The 22,651-nt window shown below is 42.1% G+C and overlaps 1 protein-coding gene across 1 annotated transcript in view; it reads left to right on the forward strand.

Moving 5' to 3' along the window:
* Positions 1 to 3,711, forward strand: part of LAMC1 (laminin subunit gamma 1) — a 108,815-nt gene extending 105,104 nt beyond the window's left edge. Inside the window, exon 28 of the mRNA XM_019728589.2 lies at positions 660 to 3,711. Within this exon, the coding sequence (XP_019584148.2) occupies positions 660 to 916 (257 nt within the window). The 3' untranslated portion in view covers positions 917 to 3,711. The remainder of the gene's footprint in view (positions 1 to 659) is intronic.
* The last annotated feature ends 18,940 nt before the right edge of the window (positions 3,712 to 22,651 follow it).

The following is a 22,651-nucleotide window of genomic DNA, read 5'->3' on the forward strand; positions in this document are numbered from 1 at the left end:
CTGCTTTCGCTTGTTATGGAAGCAATTCCTTTCAAAAGAACCTCTTTTTTTCTTGCTGATTTGAAAGAGAAGCTTTGCAGAAATGATTCCGGCATTCCAACCCAGGCCATTTTCCATAGGAGAGCTCTGACCAGTGTGAAACTCCTGAGAGCAGGATGTCACGCCCAGAACCAGCCCAGCTTGCCTGGAATCTAAGTGCTGAGGGCTTAGGGTTCCAGCTTAAAGATTCCTACGTGCATTAGATGGCACTATAGTGACACACAGATTACCTATATAAACATGAAAAAGCTATGGTTACCAGATGACATTCCAATCCACAAGTCTAGAACACGGTAGCTATGTATTTAGAAAACATTTCACAAAAACCATTTTCTCAGGGAAAAAAATACCATCCAGCCCAATATTCATTGTATGCCCTCACCCATTCCCGCTGGGTTATGTCAGTGGTGGTCCTTGGTTTACATTGTTTATGCCCCAGTACCACATGAACAATTGGCTCCAAATAGCTAAAACAGAGAAGCCACGTTTGCAGGCCACCTCTGCATGGTGGCAGCGGTCGGGTCTTGTTTATAAAAAGGCTGACGGAGGTACCTGTGCAGGGACGTTATACTTCGTACCCAATGCGTCTGTTCTCTTCTGTGTCCTTTTGGGCTCTACAGGGCAGCTGGACACAGTGGACCTGAACAAGCTAAACGAGATCGAAGGCACCCTGAACAAAGCCAAAGATGAAATGAAAGTCAGTGAGCTCGACAGGAAGGTGTCTGACCTGGAGAACGAAGCCAGGAAGCAGGAAGCAGCCATCATGGACTATGACAGAGACATCGAGGAGATCATGAAAGATATCCGCAATCTGGAGGACATCAAGAAGACCTTACCGTCCGGCTGCTTCAACACGCCGTCCATTGAGAAGCCCTAGTGTCTGCCATTGGGGCTGGAAGGCAGCACTCCCCGACCGGGGAGCCACTGTGAGGCCGCAGTGTGCCTTAACACAAAGATTACATTTTTCAGACCCCCCACTTCTCTGCTGCTCTCCACCGCTGTCCTTCTGAACCAGGAAAAGTCACAAAGTTTAAAGAGAAGCAAATTAAACATCGTGAATCGGGAACAAAGGGTTTTATCTAATAAAGTCTCTCTTCCACTTACGACGCTCCCTTACCCACACTGTCCCTTCTGAGTTGCGTGAGGACGTGGCCCCCTGCGTTTCCGTACAGTGGCAGGAGCGCTTCGTGGGAACCTTGTGTGCCGGGGCTGAGCAAGGAGCCCCCGCTCGCTCGGTGATACCAGCAGATCCTCCGCAGTCTCAGTATTCTTGTTTCTATGAAGGAAAAGTTTGGCTACTCAGAGTAGCATCGTGATGGCCAGTATTTCCAGTCCATAGATAAATGCATCTACACCTCCTGAAATGCATCTACAAAAAGGAAATGCATCTACACCTCCTGCCCCGCCCCCCTCCTTTTAAGCGAAAGGAACTAACTAACCATCCTGTGCCAAAGGTATTGGTCCTTTAGAATGTCGAGAGCCATCACCAGTTGTGTTAGCTATTTTGAGTATAGGACATGGAGCCATCCACGGGTAAGGATGCAATTATGTGTGACAGTCTCCGGGGGAATCGAGACTGCAGAAGTAGGCTGAACTTTTTCTCATATGTTACCAATTGACTAGGAAGATAAACTTTTTTTCAGATCTTGGGGCAGCTGGTCATTTAAGTCTGGATGGGCAGTTTGTACGCGCCAACAGACATCTTTTGATATTCCTATAAATGGAATTTATACAGAAGAAATAGGGATATGATAACCACTAAAGTTTTTTGTTTTTTTCCAAAATCTACTTCTTAGAGCTTTTTTTAGGATGTTAGTATGGGAGCTAGTGTTATCTGACAGCAGTTGGTCCCTAACATCTTGACAAACGAAACAAAAGAAAAACATGTCTCTCTGTCCTAGTCTTTGCTAGCAAAGGAATCAGACCTCGGTACAACTTGTATTGTAAGGATCCCATACACCCATTTTTCTTCCATTGGGAAGAGATGAAACATTTGACCCTCAGCCTCAATTTTCTTCTGACGTTCCCATCTTCTAGAATCCCTCAAAACACGTGGTTTGCCAAATCCTGGTGGCAAATACTTGCACTCAGTACTTCACACAGCTGCCAGACACCATCTAGTTCCTGCACTTTGTGATTTAAACCCACTCTAACCCTTCCCTCTAAGTGCAGAGGGAAGACCCTTTTGTGGAGTTTCCTAGTGGGCTTCTCAACTTCTGCTCCTCAGCCCTGTTGTTTTCTTCTAAGATCACAGTGTGACGTCTCCCTGCCACACAACCCCTTCCTCCTACCAACCCACCACTGAGATTCATATATACCCTTTAACACTATGCAACTTTGTACTTTGCGGGGGAAAGAAACTATTATCTGACACACTGGTGCTATTAATTATTTCAAATTTATATTTTTGTGTGAATGTTTTTTTTTTGTTTGTTTGTTTATCATGATTCTAGAGTAAGGAGTTTATGTAAATATACTTGGTCCTATTTCTAGAATGGCACTGCCTGTTCACTTCTTCTCTCCATTTTTTCTCTTCACTGTCACTACATGTCTGTATACCTCCTCCCCTTCCATCTGCAATGCTTTGGATTGTATCTGTTCCCCCTGCGTTGTTCTTTGCAGCATCCCCGTTCCCACACATGACCACCAACCTGCTTCCCTTCACACACAACCACTGTAAAGAGGTACTTCAAACCTTCTTCCATTGCAGCCCTCGCGACCCCCAACTACGGCAGGCTGTTGCGAGGCTGACGGGACATGGTGAAATGAGGCCATTTCGCTGAAGGTTCAGCAGCAGGGTGGGTCTAGCGAGGCATGAGCTAGAAGGGCCCTTTCTGCAGTGGTTTGAACTGGATGGGTCAGCGTTATAAGCGATTGCGTAAGTACCACGAGCTCGCAGCGTCAAGAAGAGGCCCCCAGAGAGAGTGGGGAGGCCGTGTCATTTGGTCTTCCCCTTGCACACGGGAGTCTCCTCTTGCACACCAGAATTAACTACAGATATGCTGCCTTGGCGTCCCCCTAAGCTTCCAGTCTGCTGCTTCTCTCAGGCTTCTACTAGCCCAGGAGGCATGGCTCTTTCTTGCCAAGTTTTCACATCATTTCCTAGCTAGTTCCTCTTGTTAAGTGGCCACATCCAAACAGAGATTTTGGTCAAGGTTTCGAGAAAAGGACTGAAGACAGACTGCTAAGGTCATTTTCCATCAAGTCTATGGGTTAAATTCACTCCAGGAGGTCTTAGGCCACCGTGAAATTTGTTTGGTTTTGTTGGGTGTTTTTTTCTCTCCTCCATCTGTGTGGTATATTTTTAAACAGAATTTTATTTTTAAAATAAAAGTTCTTAAAAGATGATACCTTAATTACACTCCTGCAATATAGCCATTGTTTTATTGTATAGTTCCAGTTATCTGTATTCTACATAATAAAATTGACAGGTGGCTGCTGCAGAAAGCTGGGTGTCACAGGGAACGCAAACAGCTGTCCCCTAGAATGTTTCCTCTTAATTCCAACTGTGGCCCTTTTACATGTGCCTTCTTCACTTTAGTCGTTTGCCTTAATCTCGACAGTCTTGCTCTCCAGGGTGGTGAATAAAATGCAACACTTGGCATTTTTTTATGTTAAAAAAATAAACCAGTATTTTATTTATAATAAAATCTGAATATTTGTAACCCTTTATATTTGGTGTGGCTTAAGTGTGGTACTGGGTACATACGATGTTTTAAAAGGTGTGATGAAGGTAAAGCTGACCATGTCTTCTTTAGGTTACTTGAGAACAGTGTGTGTGTGTGTGTGTGTGTGTGTGTGTGTGTGTGTGTGTGTGTGAGAGAGAGAGAGAGAGAGAGAGTGATTTTTCTTTTACCCTTCTCAGATTGGAGTACTTTGGTATAGTCCAGAGGTGGGCAAGCTTTTTCTGTAACAAGCTCAACAGTAAATATGTTAGGCTTGCAGGCCATCCATTCTCTGTGACAACTACTCCGCTATGGTAGAAGGAAAGCAGTCATGGACAATATGTCAACAAATGAGTGGAACTGTGTCCCGAGTAAACTATTTACAAACACAGGCCATGGGCCTGCAGGCTGTGGTTTACCGGATCCCCTGGTGTAGTCTCAATACTTGATTAATGACTACTGAGGACTATTTAAAAATTATTTGGGCTTCCTAAATGAGCAGCTGTATGCAAAATATGTCATTCCACCTTGTAAACATGCATGTCTTCAGCTAAAGGTAGTTTCTTCAGATGATGAGAAATACTCTCAATCCAACATAAAATGGAATAAAAAGAAAAGGTAAGTCCTGTGCTAGGCCAACATGCCAGAAGTAGCTCCTTGGACCTCAACCCATCGGGAGGGCTGACCCAGCAGGAGTAACCTGAGACCAGGTGAGCGGTGCTGGAACTACAGTCAGCTGGTAGACTTTGGTTCCCTCTTTAGTGTTCTGTTTATAGCCCCACATCTCTATAGATGACATGCTACCTTCCCCGTCTTATAAATCATTGTAACTATGTAGCCTGTAAAGAAAAACCTGACCTCTTCCCACTGGACTAGTCCATTTGTATTCTAGGATCTGTTTCACAGTTACTACGTCAGAGTGATGAGTGGTATTTTAAACACTTGCTCCTGTTCCGTTTGTTATTTCAGGGTCAGCAGCATCTCCAAAGTTGGTACCAGCATAATGTGATGCAAAATATCCTCAAAGGCTTACTCCTTAAATAAACAATCCAACCCCTAATAAATCTGGGATGGAATTCACCAGCTCCGTCCCATTAAGCTCAAAATGGAATCTCTGAAGAAGACCCCTGGGACGGAGGCGAGTCATGAGGTAGAAAAGCAGGTGGCACCTTCTTCCTAAGGTGAGGAAAGACCCAGCACAAAGAAAGATCAAATCTCTCCAGGCCCGTAGCAAGAGCATTGTAAATGGTAGGTAATTTTGCCTGTTCACACTGAACAGTTTTAAACGAAGTGAGTGTTTAATAGTTGGAGTATAAAATAAGAAACTGTCTAGTTAGTAATCTAGCTTCCAGCGTCATCAACTCAAGTGCCTTATGTTTGTACTGAGTCTCCTAGAATGATTATACCTGCTCTACACGAATAAATGAAATTCGAAGTAGAAATCAAATGCACGCTTAAGAAAGGGAAATATCCAGCAGAAGTCCAAAGAAAGCTAAAAAGTCCCTGATACGGAATTCAAATGCCAGAACATTCAACATTTCAAATGTTGTATAAAACCTCCACATCTTTGCTTTAACTCTTCTCTCTGCCTAGAATGTCCTTGCTTCCCACTCCCCCGTATAGGAAAGCCTGAGGTCAAGTTGTCACCTCCTCTGTTGAAATCGGCGGCCAATCCTTCTTTGTGTCCACCACCCCATCCACCTTGGACTGTCTTCTAGCATGGCCCTTGGACACGTGTCTATAGATCAGGTGTCTGTCACCCACCTCTGATGCCCGCCTCCCTCCCACTCCCCAAGACCCTCCTCTGTGTTATTTGTGCCCACGTCCTCAGGGCTGGAAGGCAGAGCAGTCACCGGTTGTCTGAATGGTGTGGAGGTAACCCATCTTTCCCATCTGCCTTTTCTCATTCTGTTGCTTTTCCCTGCTGTGAGCAGAGAGGGAGGTTTATGGATACTTGTGACTGCCTCCTTCCACAGCATTCTGCTCTCTCAACACTCCCACCTAAGCAGGGATTTGCAGGAAGATAAGCAAAACCACTGTCTTTCACAGAATGGCACAGCGCACACCACACACATAGCTAGGCAGCCAGCACCCAACGGTTGGATCTGGTCTGCATGGCCTGTTCGTCCTACCAGGCTCCCACTAGCCAGTCCCAGGGCTGTGCGCGTGTGTCTGCAAGTTTTTCCCACAGCCCCTTCTCTAGGTATCTCTGGTGTCTGCCCCAAGCTATAACACTAATAATTCCCCTTCTTTATCTCTAACTCCTGGGAATGGTCCCAGTCATTTTAAACAGATTAGTTGGTGTTTTCTCCCGTTTGTATATGTACCTTAGAAAACCTTGTAATAGAAGCCATGAAGGTATAGCTTATGATTAACCTAGTACAGTTTGTTTTTATTTCTATAAAAAGTTGAGTATTGGGTCATGATCAAGAATGCTGTAACCCTCTGTGACAGCATTGTTCCCACAATAATGTCCAAGTCAATTAAAGTGATTTTCTGTGAGACGTGCCTAGTCATACCCTTGAGGACCACCCTTCCATCCTCCTATAACCCTTTTCCACCATGGCTAGTAACAAAAAAATTCTACTTGAACTTCAGATATGTTTCCGGGGCCCATCCCCTGGTGTCTGTTCTTACACTGAGATCCTGTGTCACTGCAGTAACTAAACGCATCAAATTTTGGGCTGTGGCAAGGACTGTTAAGAATTTCTAGTGCAATCCCTTTCTCAATATTCAGGGCCCACCTTCTAGCACATACGATCCTAAGTTTCCTTCCTCTTTTCTGTGAACCGATCTCCGTCACTTCTTCCATGGATGCGTGTTTCCTCTTGAGCAGAGGTTCCTGCAACGCAAGCACAAGTCCAGCCATGAGCAGAAATGTCTGGGAAGGATGTGCTGTCCTCCTGTGGATTACACCTTCCTCGGTTGCTGAGCCAGCGTCCGAGATAAAGGTTCAGGAGAAACAGCTGTGATTTCGGTGATTACATGTTTGGCGTGGTCAGAGAAGTTTGTGTTCCAACTTGCTGATCTCCTCTTGGCTCAGACAGTCTGCTCTCCACACCGTCTCGGTCAGGATGATACAGAGGCTCAGCCCCAGCCAGAGGGAGGAGTTTCACCACATAGATTTTAGATGGGCTGCCCTCTTTAATTAAGTTTCTGAGGACTTGGAAAGGACCCGCATTGTCAAGAAAGTTTGCCTTATATACCATGTTTGAAAAGCCACTTTCGTAATTATTTTTGCTCATTTGCCCCTCATTTGATTAGGGTTTCCATTTGACCCATGAGGAAATTCAAACCATGGTTCTGTCCCATCCCCCTAACCACTCTTGTAGCCTGTTGCGTTATTCTCTTGCATGATTTTGATCCATTTTCCTTTTAAGAACCTTTATTATATGCATGTATTTTATTACAAGCTTCTTCAAGTCCCTTTTTTGGAGAGATCAAGGCAGGATTTAAATATATTAGGAACTTGCCCACTATTATTAGAGAACCAGTTAGTGGCAGAATTGTGACTTGGAGCCTGATTGGGCCTCAGACAGCCTGGGCCACATACACCACCCAGCTCACACCCCTCTGTGCCTGCTCCTAGCTTTCCCTCCCTTTCTGTTCCCCAATATGGTTCAGGGATAAAGAGCATAAAGCTGGTTCACCCGCCTTTACCACCAGCTGGCTTCCTGTAATGTTACCATCTTGTATAACCATGGTCTATTTAGCAAAACTAAGAAATTAATATTGGTAGACTACTCTTAACTAAACTACAGTCTTTTGCCTGCTTTTAAACACCTTCTTTTTCAAGACCCCCATTTTAAAAGTAATACTGAATTTTAAAACAGAAAATGAGAATACTCAGCATTAATACCCAAGCTACAGAGCAACAGGAATGTGGGTTCTGATATAATTGATTTTACTTTCATAATTCACACCAGACTCCCCCACGTATAACATATCCATAGTTGATTGCAAATATCATTAAATTACTTGCTAAAATGTCCTTAAAGTTTCATAGGCTATTTGTAAAGATCCATCAGAATGAACATGTCAGTTCATAATAATACACCACATATTTGAGTACTTATTAGAAATAGGAGATTTACTTAGTACAAAGGTTACATTATTTTTTGTTATTACATAGTTTTGCACTTACAGAAAAAATGGCAAGAATAGTACAAAACATTCTTTGATACTATTTGCCCGGATTCCCTATATGGTAATATTTTAATATTTTACTACATTTGCTCTTTTGCTGCTCTTGCTCTTGTTCTCTTGTTCTCACTCTTTGGAGAGAGAGAGAAAGAGAGGGACAGAACTGTTTCAAATTGCAGACGTGTTGCCCCTATACTTATAACGACATCAATGTATATTTTCTAAAGACAGGAAACTTTCTTACATAACTACAGTACAATTGTCCAAACCAGGAGATTACCGTTGATACAATGCTGCTATCTACAGCTATCATTCAGATTGTACCATTTGCGGCCCCAAAGATGTCCAACGTCCTAACCCCTAGAAATCTGTGCATGTGTTAGGTTACACAGCAAAGGGGAATTAATGTTTCTGATGTGAATCAGCTGCTCTGAAAATAGAGCTATTACATTGGATTATCTGAGAGGCCAATATAATCGTAAGGATTCTTGTCATTGGAAGAAGGAGGCAGAAAAGGAGGTGAGAGTGATGCAAGGTGATAAGAACTTGGCCCATGTTGCTAGCTTGAAGATGGAGAAAGGGGAAAGGAGCCCAGGAAGTGTGCACAGACTCTACAAGGTGGAAAAGGCAAGGGAATGGATTCTCCCCTAGAGCCTCCAGAAAGCCCTGCTGACACCTGGATTTTAACCCAGGAGACCCTTATCAGGCTTGTAACCTATAGGAAATACAAGATAATATTGTTTTAAGCAACTAAATTTAGGGTGATTTGTTACACAGCCATAGAAAACAAATACACCATTTGTCTCAATAATAAAGAAAATATGAAATCATGTCTTGTGTTCAGTAGTCATGCCTTTTTCATGTCCCTTAATCTGGAACAGTTCCTGAATCTTGCTTTCTATTTTATGACATTGACATTTTTAAAAAATACAGTTATCTTGCAGAATGTTCTTGGTCTAATGTTTTCTTTTGATTAGATTCAGGTTATATACTTTTGTCAAGGAGATAATAGAAGTAAAGCTGAATTCTTTTCAAATCAGGAGGCACGTAAGTTATTCCTGGCAATGTTAACTTTGACATTTGATGTGGGGTGTGTGTGTGGGGGGGTGCCTTCTAGCTTTCTCCACCGTAAAGTTACTCTGTTATCCTTTGGAATTAATGAGGATCTTATGAGGAGATTCTTTGAGACTATAAATATCCTGTTACTTTTTATACTTTTACCGACTAGTTTTAATATCCATTGATGATGGCTGCCAAATGGAGATTTCCTAATTCCATCATTCTTTCTATATGTAATAATTGGCATTCTACTGTGAGGTAGAGCTTTTTCTTCTCCTCTATTTCATATATACATATATGCATATATGTATATATATATTGATTTATATCATTTTAGAGTCATGGATTCCTGTTTTATTTAATGATAATGAGTTACAATAAGTTGTTCTTGATATTTATTTTGACTCTTAAATGTCCTATAGTTGGCCAGTGGGAGGGAGTACCTTAAAGCTGGCCCCTGTGACCTTTTGATACATCCCATCAATCTTTGAACGTGGTCTTACTTTTGGCACATCAAGACATTTCAGGTTCATCTAGTATTTTCTCTGCCCTAATCCTAGAATCAGCCACTTCTCCTAGGAGCAAAATTAGGTTTTGTTAATTTTCAAAATGCTAATAGTCCCCACCACCAACAACAACAAAATAGACCATGAAATGAATGCAAAACTGAAAAATGGTGCTGACTTTTAAGCAAATAGTTCATTAAGCTAGTTGGCTGTAGGCAACCAGGACTGTTGTCTCCCCACAGATGGCTGCCTGTTTTATGCATTATCGACAGATAGTTTTGGAGCACCCATTGCTCTTGCAGCCCACCACTGGTACCTAAGGGGTTAACATGGTGACAAAGGCAATTATTGCTACTTTGAGAAAATTACTTAAGTAGGGAGTCAAGAAAACAAAACATAAAAATCATACAAACAAAAACAGAAGAAGCCATTCTCATAAAACAGGAATATATAAGCATGTTGGTAAACAGATGCCCAGGGATGTTTTATTTAACTGTCTACTTTATATGTAATATACGCACGTATTTTATATTTTTTATATTGATATATTTCTAAAATTTATAAAAATATATAATGTATATTTATATAAATATATAAAACAAATGAATGCTCAGAACTGTTCATCACTGGAAGTCTCTGAAGGACAAATTATATTTGTATGACAGGGCATATTTTTAGCTAAATTTAACTAGAATGCAATCTGGGAAATGGGCTTGTGGACACTGAGATGAAAATGCATGGACAGAGAATTCGCTGATGTGCAACTGAGTGGTTGGGTTTTCCTCCCATCCATTGCTCTCTGTGTATTAAGGTTGTTCTGGAACCCCAGCCCTGTGGTCTCTAACCCCAGGGAGAACTCTTGTGCTCTGTGTTCATTTTCCACGTTCCAGTTTTTGATTGATTATTGTTGGCTGCTTTTGCAGTGTGACACTGTCCTTCCATAAGATACCATGGCAGATTATTTGTTTCAAACTCTCATTGCTTAACTGAGGCTGTAAAGAAGTGCCTGGTCATTAATCAGGGTCCAGAGTAGAAAGATCTTGCAATGTTGAGATCACAAAGGTAGTTACCAAACAAACCATTGTTAGCCTATTGGTGTCTCTGTAAAGTCTAAGAGAGGGCTGGCAAAAACAACTGTTGTGGCTTTATTGTGCTCTTGTGCTGACCTTTATGAGAGTGGAATATGTAATAAAGTGAAGTTTGTGTTCACATAGCACTGTGGCCTCAGAACATCTCCTCGAGCAGTGGTTCTCAAAGTCAGGCCCTGGGACCAGCCACCTCTGCTTCGCCTGGTAACTTCTTAGAAATGCACATTCTCAGACCCCACCCCAGACCCACTGAATGAGAAATTCAGGGGTGGGGATAGGGCTGCAATCTGTGGTTTAACAAGCCCCATCCAGGAGATTCTGATGCTAACTAGAGCATCAGAGAGTGTTATGTCGTGGTTCTCAACAATTTTCCCCCTTGTGTTATAACCTTCATTGCTGGTACATCCTATGTGTCTGCATGTTGGACCCAACGAGGCATCATCTTTGCTTTCAGCTCATCTTGCTAGGAAACAGTTTGTCACATCTTTGAATTGGGAAGAAAGAAGTTCACTGCGTACCTGTGCTAATCACAGAGTTAGAGGTAGCCAGTCTTAGCTCTTTTCTGTTCTTCTTAAAACTACCAAGAAACTCTAAGTATTTTATTAACTTCGAATGGGTGAATTAGTCAAGACATTCCATCTATAGAGTACACAAGCCTTCTTTAAAAGTAGGTGGAGACTGAAAGATCTATTTTTATAATCTTTTAATATAAGTATTGTCATTTCCAGTTGATTTAACCACTTTCCCCAAGATCTTCTAAGTAATAATTTCTGTCAACTAGCTGTGAACAGACCAAAAGATGATGATGGACTAGACTAGACTTTTTATGATTCATCATTACTGTCCAATGCTATGAATTTGGTGAGCTTGCTCTGAATGGTTCCTCAAGCATAAGATAAAAGACAGCCCAGTTGTCAATGGTGGGAGATGCATTTGAAATTAGGGTACCCAGCAAATATACCTGAAGACATCAAAAGAAGTTCAAGTTCAACCTTAGGCCCTATCAAGTGGCCACAGTTCATGGGCAAGTTCACTGTATGCCCTCAGTTAAGTCTCTCTACCTTGCCTGTAGGTCCCATAAATAGAGCTGGCACAACCTCACAGAGTGGTTCACCTAAATGGGTACATATGTGAAACTAGACACTTAGTATAGTCAGGTCAACTAAGTCTTTGTGGGGCTAGGCGCTTGTACAATTTGGGGCCTTCTTTTAAAAAATATATAGGATCATGAATGCAAAAGTAAGTACAGAGCTGGGAAGGGACTCAGGAGCTCTTTCACCTCCACACGGGAAATCCAACGACAGTAGAGCTGTTATATTTATTTTAAGCCGGGGAAGGCAGAGCAGTTGTTTCCTTTATGTCACTGTGTCATTGGGCGTGTGCATTACTGGACTTCCTTTCCAGGGCAGACACCTCAGCCACCGCGAGAACCTGTTTGCTGTGCTCATTGCATGACGACTGTGGGTGCGGCTCAGATGGGAGTGCCCAGCCCCCAGAATGCGCCCAGAGGCTGCAGAATCAGACTCCTGCAGAAGGAAGAGAGAGCGCCCCAAGGTGTGGATTCACTGGGGCAACGGGGCTTGGCTTGACCGAGCAAAGCCTTAGCTGTTCTCTTCATGGAATGTTTTTATCTCATAAATGGAAGAGGCAAAACTCACTTCTTAAACATTGCTTCTTAAAATAGAACTCCCTCCACTCCTGTCTTCAGGAAAGTGCATACCAGAGACAGTCCGATCCTGGAGTCGTTTGGAGTTGCTGTCACGCCCCAGCCTGCTCTGAGCGCACACTGTACTTAGAACATACACTCTGGACAGCAAGGGAGCAGTCCCTGATGTTTCAGGCAAAACCTGGTGCTCGGTTTGTGTTTATTAAAACAAAACAGCAACAATGACAGAAGCAAGGTTATGTCAGTGAGTTAAAAGATCTGAACTCTTAAGCTCACCCTTCTGAGTCCATTTTTCTGGAGCCTGTGAGATGGTGGAGGATAATAATAGTGTCTTTTATTTAGGAGCCCATTTCACTGGAGACCCCAGAGAATCCTGTGGATATTTGCTCTCGTAAGTGGCACTGTGAAGAATATTCTTGGCAGAAAACACTGAGAGGAGCTTCAATTTAGAACTAGAACACCCCACTTAGTTCCCTTTTATCAAAGGAAAACGATTTTTGGTAGTTATCAATCTAGTAATGAAACAATAGAAGCAATGCATGCCCACCTAGCACACTGAGAGTCTATTCTGTGACTTTCTGGACTAACCTAGGAGAGAAGCTTGCCACCCTCTGAATGATTAACACAAAGTTACCTCGGCCTATGCCAGCATCTGCAATAGGGCAGCTCTAGTTCTGTTCGTTGTGTTAATAGTAAGCAAATTTTTAGCAAGTTTTCCTTACTGACTCTCAAGATAAGAAACTTTGATGACGTGTCCATTTTACATCTCTATACTAAGCTCCTCTGTGTGATGGCCTGTCCTATGTGGTAGGGACATAGCAATATAGAAAGCAAAAAACAAAAAACAAAAACCCTGCCCTTATGGAACTTACATTCTAGTGGGGGAGGCCTAATAAACAAAAGGTGGATGAAATACGTAAGTGTTAGCTAACCATGTAGCATTTATAGATGAGAACAAAAATGAAGAATACAGAGATTCTACCTGGCAAGTGACACAGCCAGGCCTTCAACTCAGGCAAACTCACTCCATCACCTACCTGTATCTCAACCACCATGTTATATAGCCTCTAAGTGGCTCACCAATGTCTAGTAGGGTAGAAAGTTCTACAGAGAAAAATAAAGCAGGAAAGAAAAGAAAGTGTTTGGGATGTGGGATGCAGCTTGCAGTTTTTATACAAGATGGTTGAGAAAGTCTCACGAAGAAGATGGCATTTGAGTAAAGACCTGGACCCCATGGAGAGCTGGAGATATCCAGGTAGAGGTACTAGGAAGTGTGATGTTCCCAGAGCGGAAGCGGCCACGTGGCTGAGGGTGAGGGAGAAGGAGGACAGGGAGGTAAGAGGGGATTCGAGGCGGGCAGGACACACAGTGCACGGTGGTGAGGCTGTGACAAGGACGTTGGCCTTTGACGGAGATGAAATGCCATCAGAAGCTTTTGTAATAAGGTGTGACGTGATGTGAATTATACTGTAATAGGAGTGGTCTGGCTGTGGTAAGGTAAACTAAAGGGGGGGGGGGGGCAAGGACCAAAGCAGGGAGATGAGATTGGAAACTATCACAGGAATCTCTGCAAAATCTGAGGAGGGCTTATCTTATGGCGGCGACTACAGTGGAGGTGATGAGAAGTGGTCCAATTCTGATGATGATCTGAAGGTTGAGTGAGATGGCAAGATTTGCTGTGAGAGAAAGAGTCAAGAATGACGTTAGGGTGCTCGGACTGAGGGCCCAAAGCATGGGACGACTGAGCCGAAGAGGCATGAGGACAGAATGTCAGGAGCTCCGCCTTGTATTACATCGGGAATGTTAATTACCCTCCCAAATGGATATTTCAATTAGGCAGTTGAATATGAGCCTAAGACTTCAGGGGAGCTGTGCAAGCAGAGTAAAGATGAAATTTTAAAGTCATCAGCGGATATGCTTACAGCTATGAGACTAGCTGAGGAAACCAAGGACGCAAGCGTAGATGGAAAAGAGGAGGTCCACGGCCTGAGCCCTCGGTGCCGTCTTCTGTGTGAAGAGGGCACTTCTGTGGTAAGAGGTCAAAAAGATGAGGAAGAACCCTCAAAGGAAACCAACAAGGGATGACTTGTGTGGTAGAAGATAAGCCACATGAGCATGTGATGTCCTGGAAACCAAGAAAAGTGTTTTAAGGAGAAAGGAACAGCCTGTTATGCCCAATGATGCTGATAGATCCATGAAGATGAAGACTGAGAATTAGCCATTGGGTTTTACGACATGGCCGTCCCCGAAGGCCTGGGCAGGGACAGGTTCAGTGGAGTGGTGGAAACAAAGGCCTGATAGCAGTGGGTGGAGAAGTTTCTTGAAATCTAACTGCAGCAGCTTCAAGAGAGAGGGGTAGGAAAGAAACCAGAGAGCGCCAAGTTTGGACAACTCTTTTGATGTTGATAAAGGACACAACTTTAAAAGGAGGCAGAAAAATAGGGCAGAAGCTAAATTAACTTCTCTAATGTGGGCTCTTATTTATTTATTTTAGGATGGGAAAAATTCGGAAGATAAAGAAAAGCCAGTGATGCAGGAGAGAGAGTGAAGAATTCTTCTCCAGAGGGTGGAGTGCTGTCCTAGACAAGGGGAAGGAACGAGTCCTCCTGCTGGCCTTAGGTGAGGTATGTCACAGCGGGGACAGTGAAAAGGTGGGCAGGCTGTTGGACGTGGCGGTACAAGCTTCTCTTTTGGGTGCTTCTATTTTCTCAGTCTTCAGAAATAGATGTTAGCAGAGAGTGAGATGGGGGAAGAGGTGTGAGAGGTGTGAAGAAAAGGGGAAAGTGTGAAATAGTCTTCAAGAAGGATGGGAGAGCCAATGGGAAGGATCGGGAAATGGGGTCTGATTGCTCCGAGCCCGACTGGGGTTCATGAACATGAATTGATCATGTGACAGCAAGTTGCGTGTGGTTGTCTAATGGAATTCTAAGGGAGGGATTCTCATGACTGACCATGGCTTTGGAAATGGGTGAGGAGGGCTAGGAGGGTGAGAGGGGGTGGGAGAAGCACACAGGTGGTAGGTTCAGTGGATTGTAGGTCCCGGGGGGATGAGGTATTATTAAAGTTTGGGCAGTAGAGAGACTGACTTTCAAAAATCAGAGGTGGTGATTAGAGATTGGGTGTTTGCAAGTGAGGTTGTGCGAGAGGTGCCGTTACGTGGAATGACAAGAGCTAAATGTGATTGCAGGAGTGAGTAGGCTGTGTTCTTCTAGAGAGTTTGTTTGGTTAAGCAGTCAGATTTGTCTCTTTCAATCCTGTCCCTATTGAACCCAGTTTAGTAAACTGTCCACAAGCTTTATTTCTCAAATGAAGCTGAATGAAATCACTGGTAGCCTGTAGACCATGAATGACCCATCATGACTCACAAATGCCCTGGCTCTCTACATCCTGTACACAGACACATGACTGGGACATCTGTTGAGACTCCTTGATAGAAAAGGATGGGTTTGAATCCCCAGTGAACATAAACATACATATTTGGGGTTGATGAAGCACACGTGAGTAATTTCTGAAAAGCCAGTGGTTGAAGAGGGGATATTTGATTGCTCTGATCAAATGTCAGATTACTGCATTTTTATTTATTTTTTTTGTGTGTGGTTGCCATGGCCTTCTTTTATGTGTACGTCACTGGAAAGTATGTGAAACCCATTTACCCAGGAATCCCTATTCAGAACCTTTCATTTAACTGGATTTTTTTTTTTATTAGCAATTGAGTTCATTGACAAGAACAATATCTCAAGAATATAAATTCATATAAATTATCTCACTGAAAAAAAAGACAAAGAACTATCTAAAATTTCGAAGTGAGGTCAGAGGATGGGCAAAAATTCAGCTTACACTGTATCAACTGTAGTGCTGAAGAGTAAACATAATAGTTAAGAATAATCAAGATCCAAAATGTTCCAGAAAGCTGATCATAATCACGCCTTAGACAATGTGGGTGACACAGAGAGGGCACCTATTTGTTCAATGAAGGCATGAAGGCCTTAATCTGGAAAGGGAGTTGCCATAGTTTAGAAAAAACCGTTAGCAGGAGTTTCGTTAACGAGAAACCATATTCAACCCCAACATCTTCTTTCCTGAACTTTCTGTTTCGTCAGGGACTCTCCATTTGCTGCGTTTATAGGAAACGGAAAATTGAGGAGGCTCTGAACGGGCCAGGGTCGTTCCTTTTAAAAATATTTACCACGGTTACATGGGAGCTGGTCAAGGGTATTTTTTTTCCTTCTGCTCATTTTAATGGCCTGAGGTAATAGATCAAAATGAGGGCCTCAGGTGTTTGTGAAAGCACTGCAGGACAGGAGAGGACAGGATCCAGGCCTCTACCACTGGGAACAGATGCTGCTCTATGCTATGCAATGGGTGGGTTTCCAAAGCAATGTGTCATCACTGTGGAATGCTGCCACCAGGGCTGTGCCCAAGTTCAGGGGGAGTAAAAGGAACCTGCTGAGTACATTCCAGGTGTCTCTGTCTTGAGGTAAATTTTGGGGAAATGAACAAATACCCGCTTATTTCTGTAAGCCTATGCTTTGGAAGCCAATTTTGAATTGCTTTAGGACCAAGCAAAAAACAAAACAAAAACATCCTGATAGAATGGAAACAAAGGTCACTGAAGTTTGATCGGACCAAACCTTATAGGCTGATCCAACAATCATCTTCGGCCATTTTCCTTCCAATAAACAACCCCAAACATGTATTTTTTTAGCTTTACTAAGAAGTCTTTCTAAGGAAAAGTTCCAATGGATTTTCAGCTACCTCGCCAATTATTCTAATTGTAATCATTCTACTTCTAAGACATGGAATTTATTCTCAAGTTGTGTGGTGGTGGTGGTGGTGGTAGTGGTGATGGGTGTGTGTGTGTGAGAGAGAGAGAGAGAGAGAGAGAGAGAGAGATTTTTAAGAGCATGTTAATGCTAGATCAATCTAAAGATTGTGTGTTAGCAAAAGCATAGAAATAGCTTCCTTTTTGAGAAGGAGCAGGCGTCATGCCTACAAAAGGAACCTCCAAATGGCCTGGAAGACTGAAAGCACATTTTCAGGACATGCTGAGGTAACCAGTTCAAACTTGCCAAAGGCTGCTTTTCCTCTTGGCTCATAGCTTTTCATTCATATTGGCTTTGACCATCCCACTCATTTTATTTTAAGTCCTTATTCATTTTCAGGCCTTTCCGTATAGGGTTAGCAAAGAATTGCTAATTCCAGAGCTGGCATTTGTTGACTAGAAGAAGATTAAGTCAGGTTTTAGAAATCCTTATTTTTGTCATATGTCCCCCATGCCCAGTTGGGAACACTCCAAATATGAATGTCTAATTACAGAAAGTGGTGAGTTTTAAGGACATCAATTTAGGGGAGGTTGGCTTTAGACTATTTTTCAGTGGTGCTTGGTAAAACTGAACTCATTCAAGCAAACATTAGCCTAGAAAAATTACTTGAGAAAAGGCAAGTCTCCCATGCAGAAGAATTTCAAATAATTTATGTATACTCTGCCCTCAAGGAGATGGAGAGTAACTCCCACTCCTTAATTGTGGGCAGCGTGTAGTGACTTCCTTGCAAAGAGTCCAATATAAAAAGAGGGAGAAAAGAGTAACTTTACAGTGGAGAAACCTGGCAAACGAGACCTCAGCCAGGTGATCAAGGTCAACTTACGCTAATATCATGTACCTTTGATATGATGAAATGAAAATGGCATGTACCTTTGTGGTCTTCCTCCCCAGGAAGGAAGTCTAATGATGAGAAAAATATCAGACAAATCCCAGTTGAGGGACATTCTACAAAACACGTGACCAGTTCTCCTCAAAAGTATCAAGGTCATCAAAATATGAACAGTCTGAAAAACTCACAGCCGAGAGAAGCCTAAGGAAACATGACTAGTAAATAATGCAGTACCCTGGATGCAATCCTGGAACAGAAAAAGGCATTAGGTAGAAATCTGAATAAAATATAAACGTTAGTATCAATGTTGTATTAGTATCAATAGTGTTAGTATCGATAATGTATCAATATTGGTGCATTAATTGTAATAAATATAGCATTCTAATGTAAAATGTAACAGGCGAAACTGGATGTGGGGTATATGGCAATTCTCTGTTATACACTCAATTTTTTCAATAAATCTATATAGATTTACTAAAAAATCAAATAAAAAAACATTTTTTTTAATCACTTGACTGAATGGTAAACCCCACTGGTGTCATAGAGTCAGTCTGATGCAGAAAGTCTGACCATGAATCGGGCAATTTGGGCCATCAGAACCCTGTAAATATGGACAACACAAACACACAGCGCTGTGAAGAGAAGTATGTCCCAAAGCTCTCAGCTTCCCCATTTGGGACCCTTTCCCCTCGTACAAATAAGAGCCAATACTTACAGAGTCTACTGTGCTAGGTTTTCAGTCCATTTATTGCCTTTCACCTTTCAGCAGCCAACCCTGTGAGGTAGGTGGACGCTATTGTTACTATTTTATCCGTGAAGAAAATCAGACCGAGAGAATTCAAGATCACTGCGCTTGTAAGGGTGGCTGAAGCTGGGATAAAACCCCAGACAGTCTGGGCCCCAGAGCCAGTGTTCTTTTAACCTCTATCGTTTGTGTACTTTTCTCCCCCATTCACACCTTCTCTTCCGGGAATTCAGGGCCTCCTACTGTCCTCAACAGGAATTCTCCTTAGGATATTAATGGCCAGAGTTATGGCGACCCATGGTGTCAGCTGTACTGTGTGGACTTGATAGAGAAATAATGGAGGTGGGGTGGGTGCCGAGAGCAGGGCAGGAAAGCTCGACTCTCTGAAGTCATGCCTGGTTTCTAATTACAGCGTTGGCAGGGATCCCACACTCAGATCTCCCCAGAGACTTGGGGTGATACTGTCTCCCATCCTATAGTCTATTCTAGCTGTAAACCTAATGTTGTACCCATCTGATGTCTTGGAAACAACCCAATCTTGGGGCATTTTCAAGTGGTTTTTGTAATGAGCATTAGCAAACCCACAGGTGTGCCTAAATGAGGATTTGTGACGCTGAGCATGTTTTCCCAGCCCTGTACTTCAGAAAGGTTGGCTCCCTTTTATTTACAAAATAAGGTGAAATTGTACGTACCAGCCCAAGTGAAGAGATGTGAATTCTCTTTCATGTTTGCAAAAGATGTATATGAGGCATTGAGAAAGCAATTTGAAACAGCAACTTCTCAAACTCTGCCCTTTTTCATAAATGGGCAGAAAGTTCACAACTTAACAAAAACCCTTCAAAAGGCTAGTCAAAGAATAGACCCATTCAGTAACTTCATAAAGATAGGGGGCTGAAAAAATAAAATATTCCATCATGACTTCCTGCTAGAAAAGTCAAAGCTAATTTAGATCACTTGGAGGGGAGACTGTACTGGTGGAACCAGCCATGGCATGTTTTAAAAGTTCCCTGGGGTGTGGGATGGTGACCGCTTCCCCCCTCTCCCTTTGGTTATCTATGTTTTCTAATGTTTCCACAGTGAACATGTATTGCTCCTGTCACAACAGAAATCAACAAGAAAAACTACTGAAAAAAGAAAGGTTTGCTTGCTGTTTTGGCAGGAAATCGCTTACCTGGAAAAAATCACGATACGAATGTCAGCAGAGTTTCTTCCTGTGACCGACCGGGCATTGCAAAGCAGTCCCCTGGTTTGTGGGAGATTTCTTCTACAACTGCAGCAGGACTCTGGAGAATTCCATTTAACACTGTTAAATCTGGAAGAGAATTCAGTAATCTGGTCCCATGGAATTAACAAATAACTTGAAGACGACAGAGGAATAAAAAGAAAAAAAAAAAAAACATACAGGCAAGGTTGGAACACAGATCACTGAAAGGAACTGTTATCAATGAATCTAGAAGAGAGATAAGTCAATGGGCTTCAAAAACAAAGTCTTTCATTTCAAAGCTGCTGTGTTTATCTATTTTCAGCTCAGGGAAAAACAAGAGGGAAAAAAATCCCCTTAGGTTGACATGTGAGGGACTTACCCTGACCCCACTGGGTCCAACTTTCTCTCATTGTGTCATGAATTAGGGGGCTGGAATCAGCTCCAAAGCGGGCCCATGTTGACCCAAGCCAGAGGTTGGCAAACTTTTTCTGTAAAAGACCAGGTAGTAGTAAATATTTGAGGATGTATGGGGCCTGTGGTCTCTGTTAGCAACCACTGAGCTCTGCTGTTGCCGTGCAAAAGTGTAAAAGTAGCCATGGATAAAAGGTAGAGGAAGAGTGTAGCTGTAATAAAACTGTACAGAAGCAGCGGGTGGGCAGGATTTGGCTCGCCATGTTTGCTGACCTCTGGCCTACGCCAATCACACTTCGCTCATCCCTCTTGCCAGTGATTAGGGTATTGAGGCTTAAACCAATCAGTATAAAGCATTTTCCTGGTGATACTTATTGGTTCAGTGGCAAGCATATGAGCTAAATTGGCCTTATGAAGAGGAAAGATTTTTGTTTGAAGTTTGGGGGAGAGGGATTTGATCTCTTCCCCCCTATATGAATAAGGAAGCATATAACCCTGATTGTAACTGGCCACCAGTCTACAACCATGAGGGGAACCAGCCTTCAGATGAAGTGGACTCTGGATGATGGAAGAGAAAGATAGAACTTGCCTCCTTGATGGTATCATTGGACCACAGGATAATTTAACCCTATTTTCCACTCAAACTCTGGATTTTCGATTATGTGAGCCTATAAATTTGCTTATTGTAAAAACTACTTTGACATGAGCTTTCTATTCCTTGCAGCTAAATGCATCCTCGCTGATGGAAAACTTAGAAGTTTATGACTGCAAGTTTGCAAACTCTAAAAAGAATGGATACCTGTTTCTATAAAAGTTCTTTTCCAACATTAAAAATAAATGTGAAAAATAGGAAATAAAACTGCAATAACTTTTTAAAAAATTACCTAGATTGGTGAGTGTGGGTGTTCCAGGGGGCGGCAAACGCTTGATTAAATGAGTAATTTATGGACTATCAGGGTTGGAGGAAACTTTTCTGTGTTGAGACTAAGAAGATGGATGCCAAGAGCCACTGAGAATCTGGACTGTCGCTCTCTCTTCCAGTAATACTGTCGGTCTTAAGTGCAGGTCTCTTTGTTTCATCATTGTCAAGTTCTAAACATAAAGTAGCAGTTTTCAAATGCACATCTAAAACTGGAAGATTGAAAATGATCGTACATCTTAGGCCTCGATGAAAAGAGTTTATATAAAAAACAAAACAAACAATAAACCACTTGTAAAATTTAAAACACAAAAATGCTTTTCGTAAGGAGCATCTCATTTTGAAGTTTAATGTTTGTTTTACCGTTCTTGTTATAATTATATGTCATTCTTTTACATTCATGTTAGTCTCTCTTAGTTGTATGAGTTTATAGCATTGGTGATCTAGGCTATTATTTTAATAAAATGAGGGAATTTGAGTGTTAGAATTGTTTTTCTCCCAAGCAGGTCAAATCTCACCTTTCTTTATCTCAGTTTAAACATTAAAATTATGAGGGAAATTACATCTTATCTAAATTAAAAATGTTAGGAAGATGACTGTAAACTGTGCCATATTCAAATGTAAGAAGCTTTTACTATCTCTGTTTGTCAAGACATTCATGAGACAGACGCTTCTCCCAACAAGACATACAAACGGCCAACAGATACATGAAAAGACACTCACCTTCACTACCTATTAGGGAAATGCAAATCAAAACCACAATGAGACATCACCTCACACGTGTTAGAATGGCTATCATCAACAAGACAAATAATAACAAGTGTTGGAGAGGCTGTGGAGAAAAAGAAACCCTCATACACTGTTAGCAGGAATGTAAATTGGTGCAGCCGCTATGGAAAACAGTATGGAGGTTCCTCAAAAAACTAAGAATAGAATCACCATATGACCCAGCAATCCCTCTCCTGTGTATCTACCACAAGAGTCTGAAAACACTTATCCATAAAGATAAATGTATTCTGATGTTCATTGCACCATTATTTACAGTGGCCAAGACACGGAAACAACCAAAGTGTCCTTCAATAGATGATTGGATAAAGAAGATGTGGTGCATATATACAGTGGAATATTATTCTGCCATAAGAAAAGATGAAATACTGCCATTTGCAACAACATGGATGGATCTTGAGATTATCATGCTACTGAGCAAAATAAGTCAGACAGAGAAAGTCGAGAACCATATGACTTCACTCAACTGTGGGATGTAAAACTAAAAGGAACAAGACAAACAAAGAAACATAAACTCATAGACAGAAACAACAGTTTAGTGGTTACCCAGAGGGTAAGTGGGGAGGAGGGTGGTAGAAAAAGATAAAGGGGGTCAAATATATGGTGATGGAAGGAGAACTGATTCTGGGTGGTGAGCACACAACATGATATATAGATGATGTATTATAGAACTATACACTTGTAACCTATGTAATTTTACTAACCATTGTCACCCCAATAAATTTTAAAAAAAGCAAAAACGTTCATGAGAAAGCTTGAAAAAAACCT

This window comes from Rhinolophus sinicus, linkage group LG17, assembly GCF_036562045.2.
Source record: "Rhinolophus sinicus isolate RSC01 linkage group LG17, ASM3656204v1, whole genome shotgun sequence".
Lineage (NCBI taxonomy): Eukaryota > Metazoa > Chordata > Mammalia > Chiroptera > Rhinolophidae > Rhinolophus > Rhinolophus sinicus.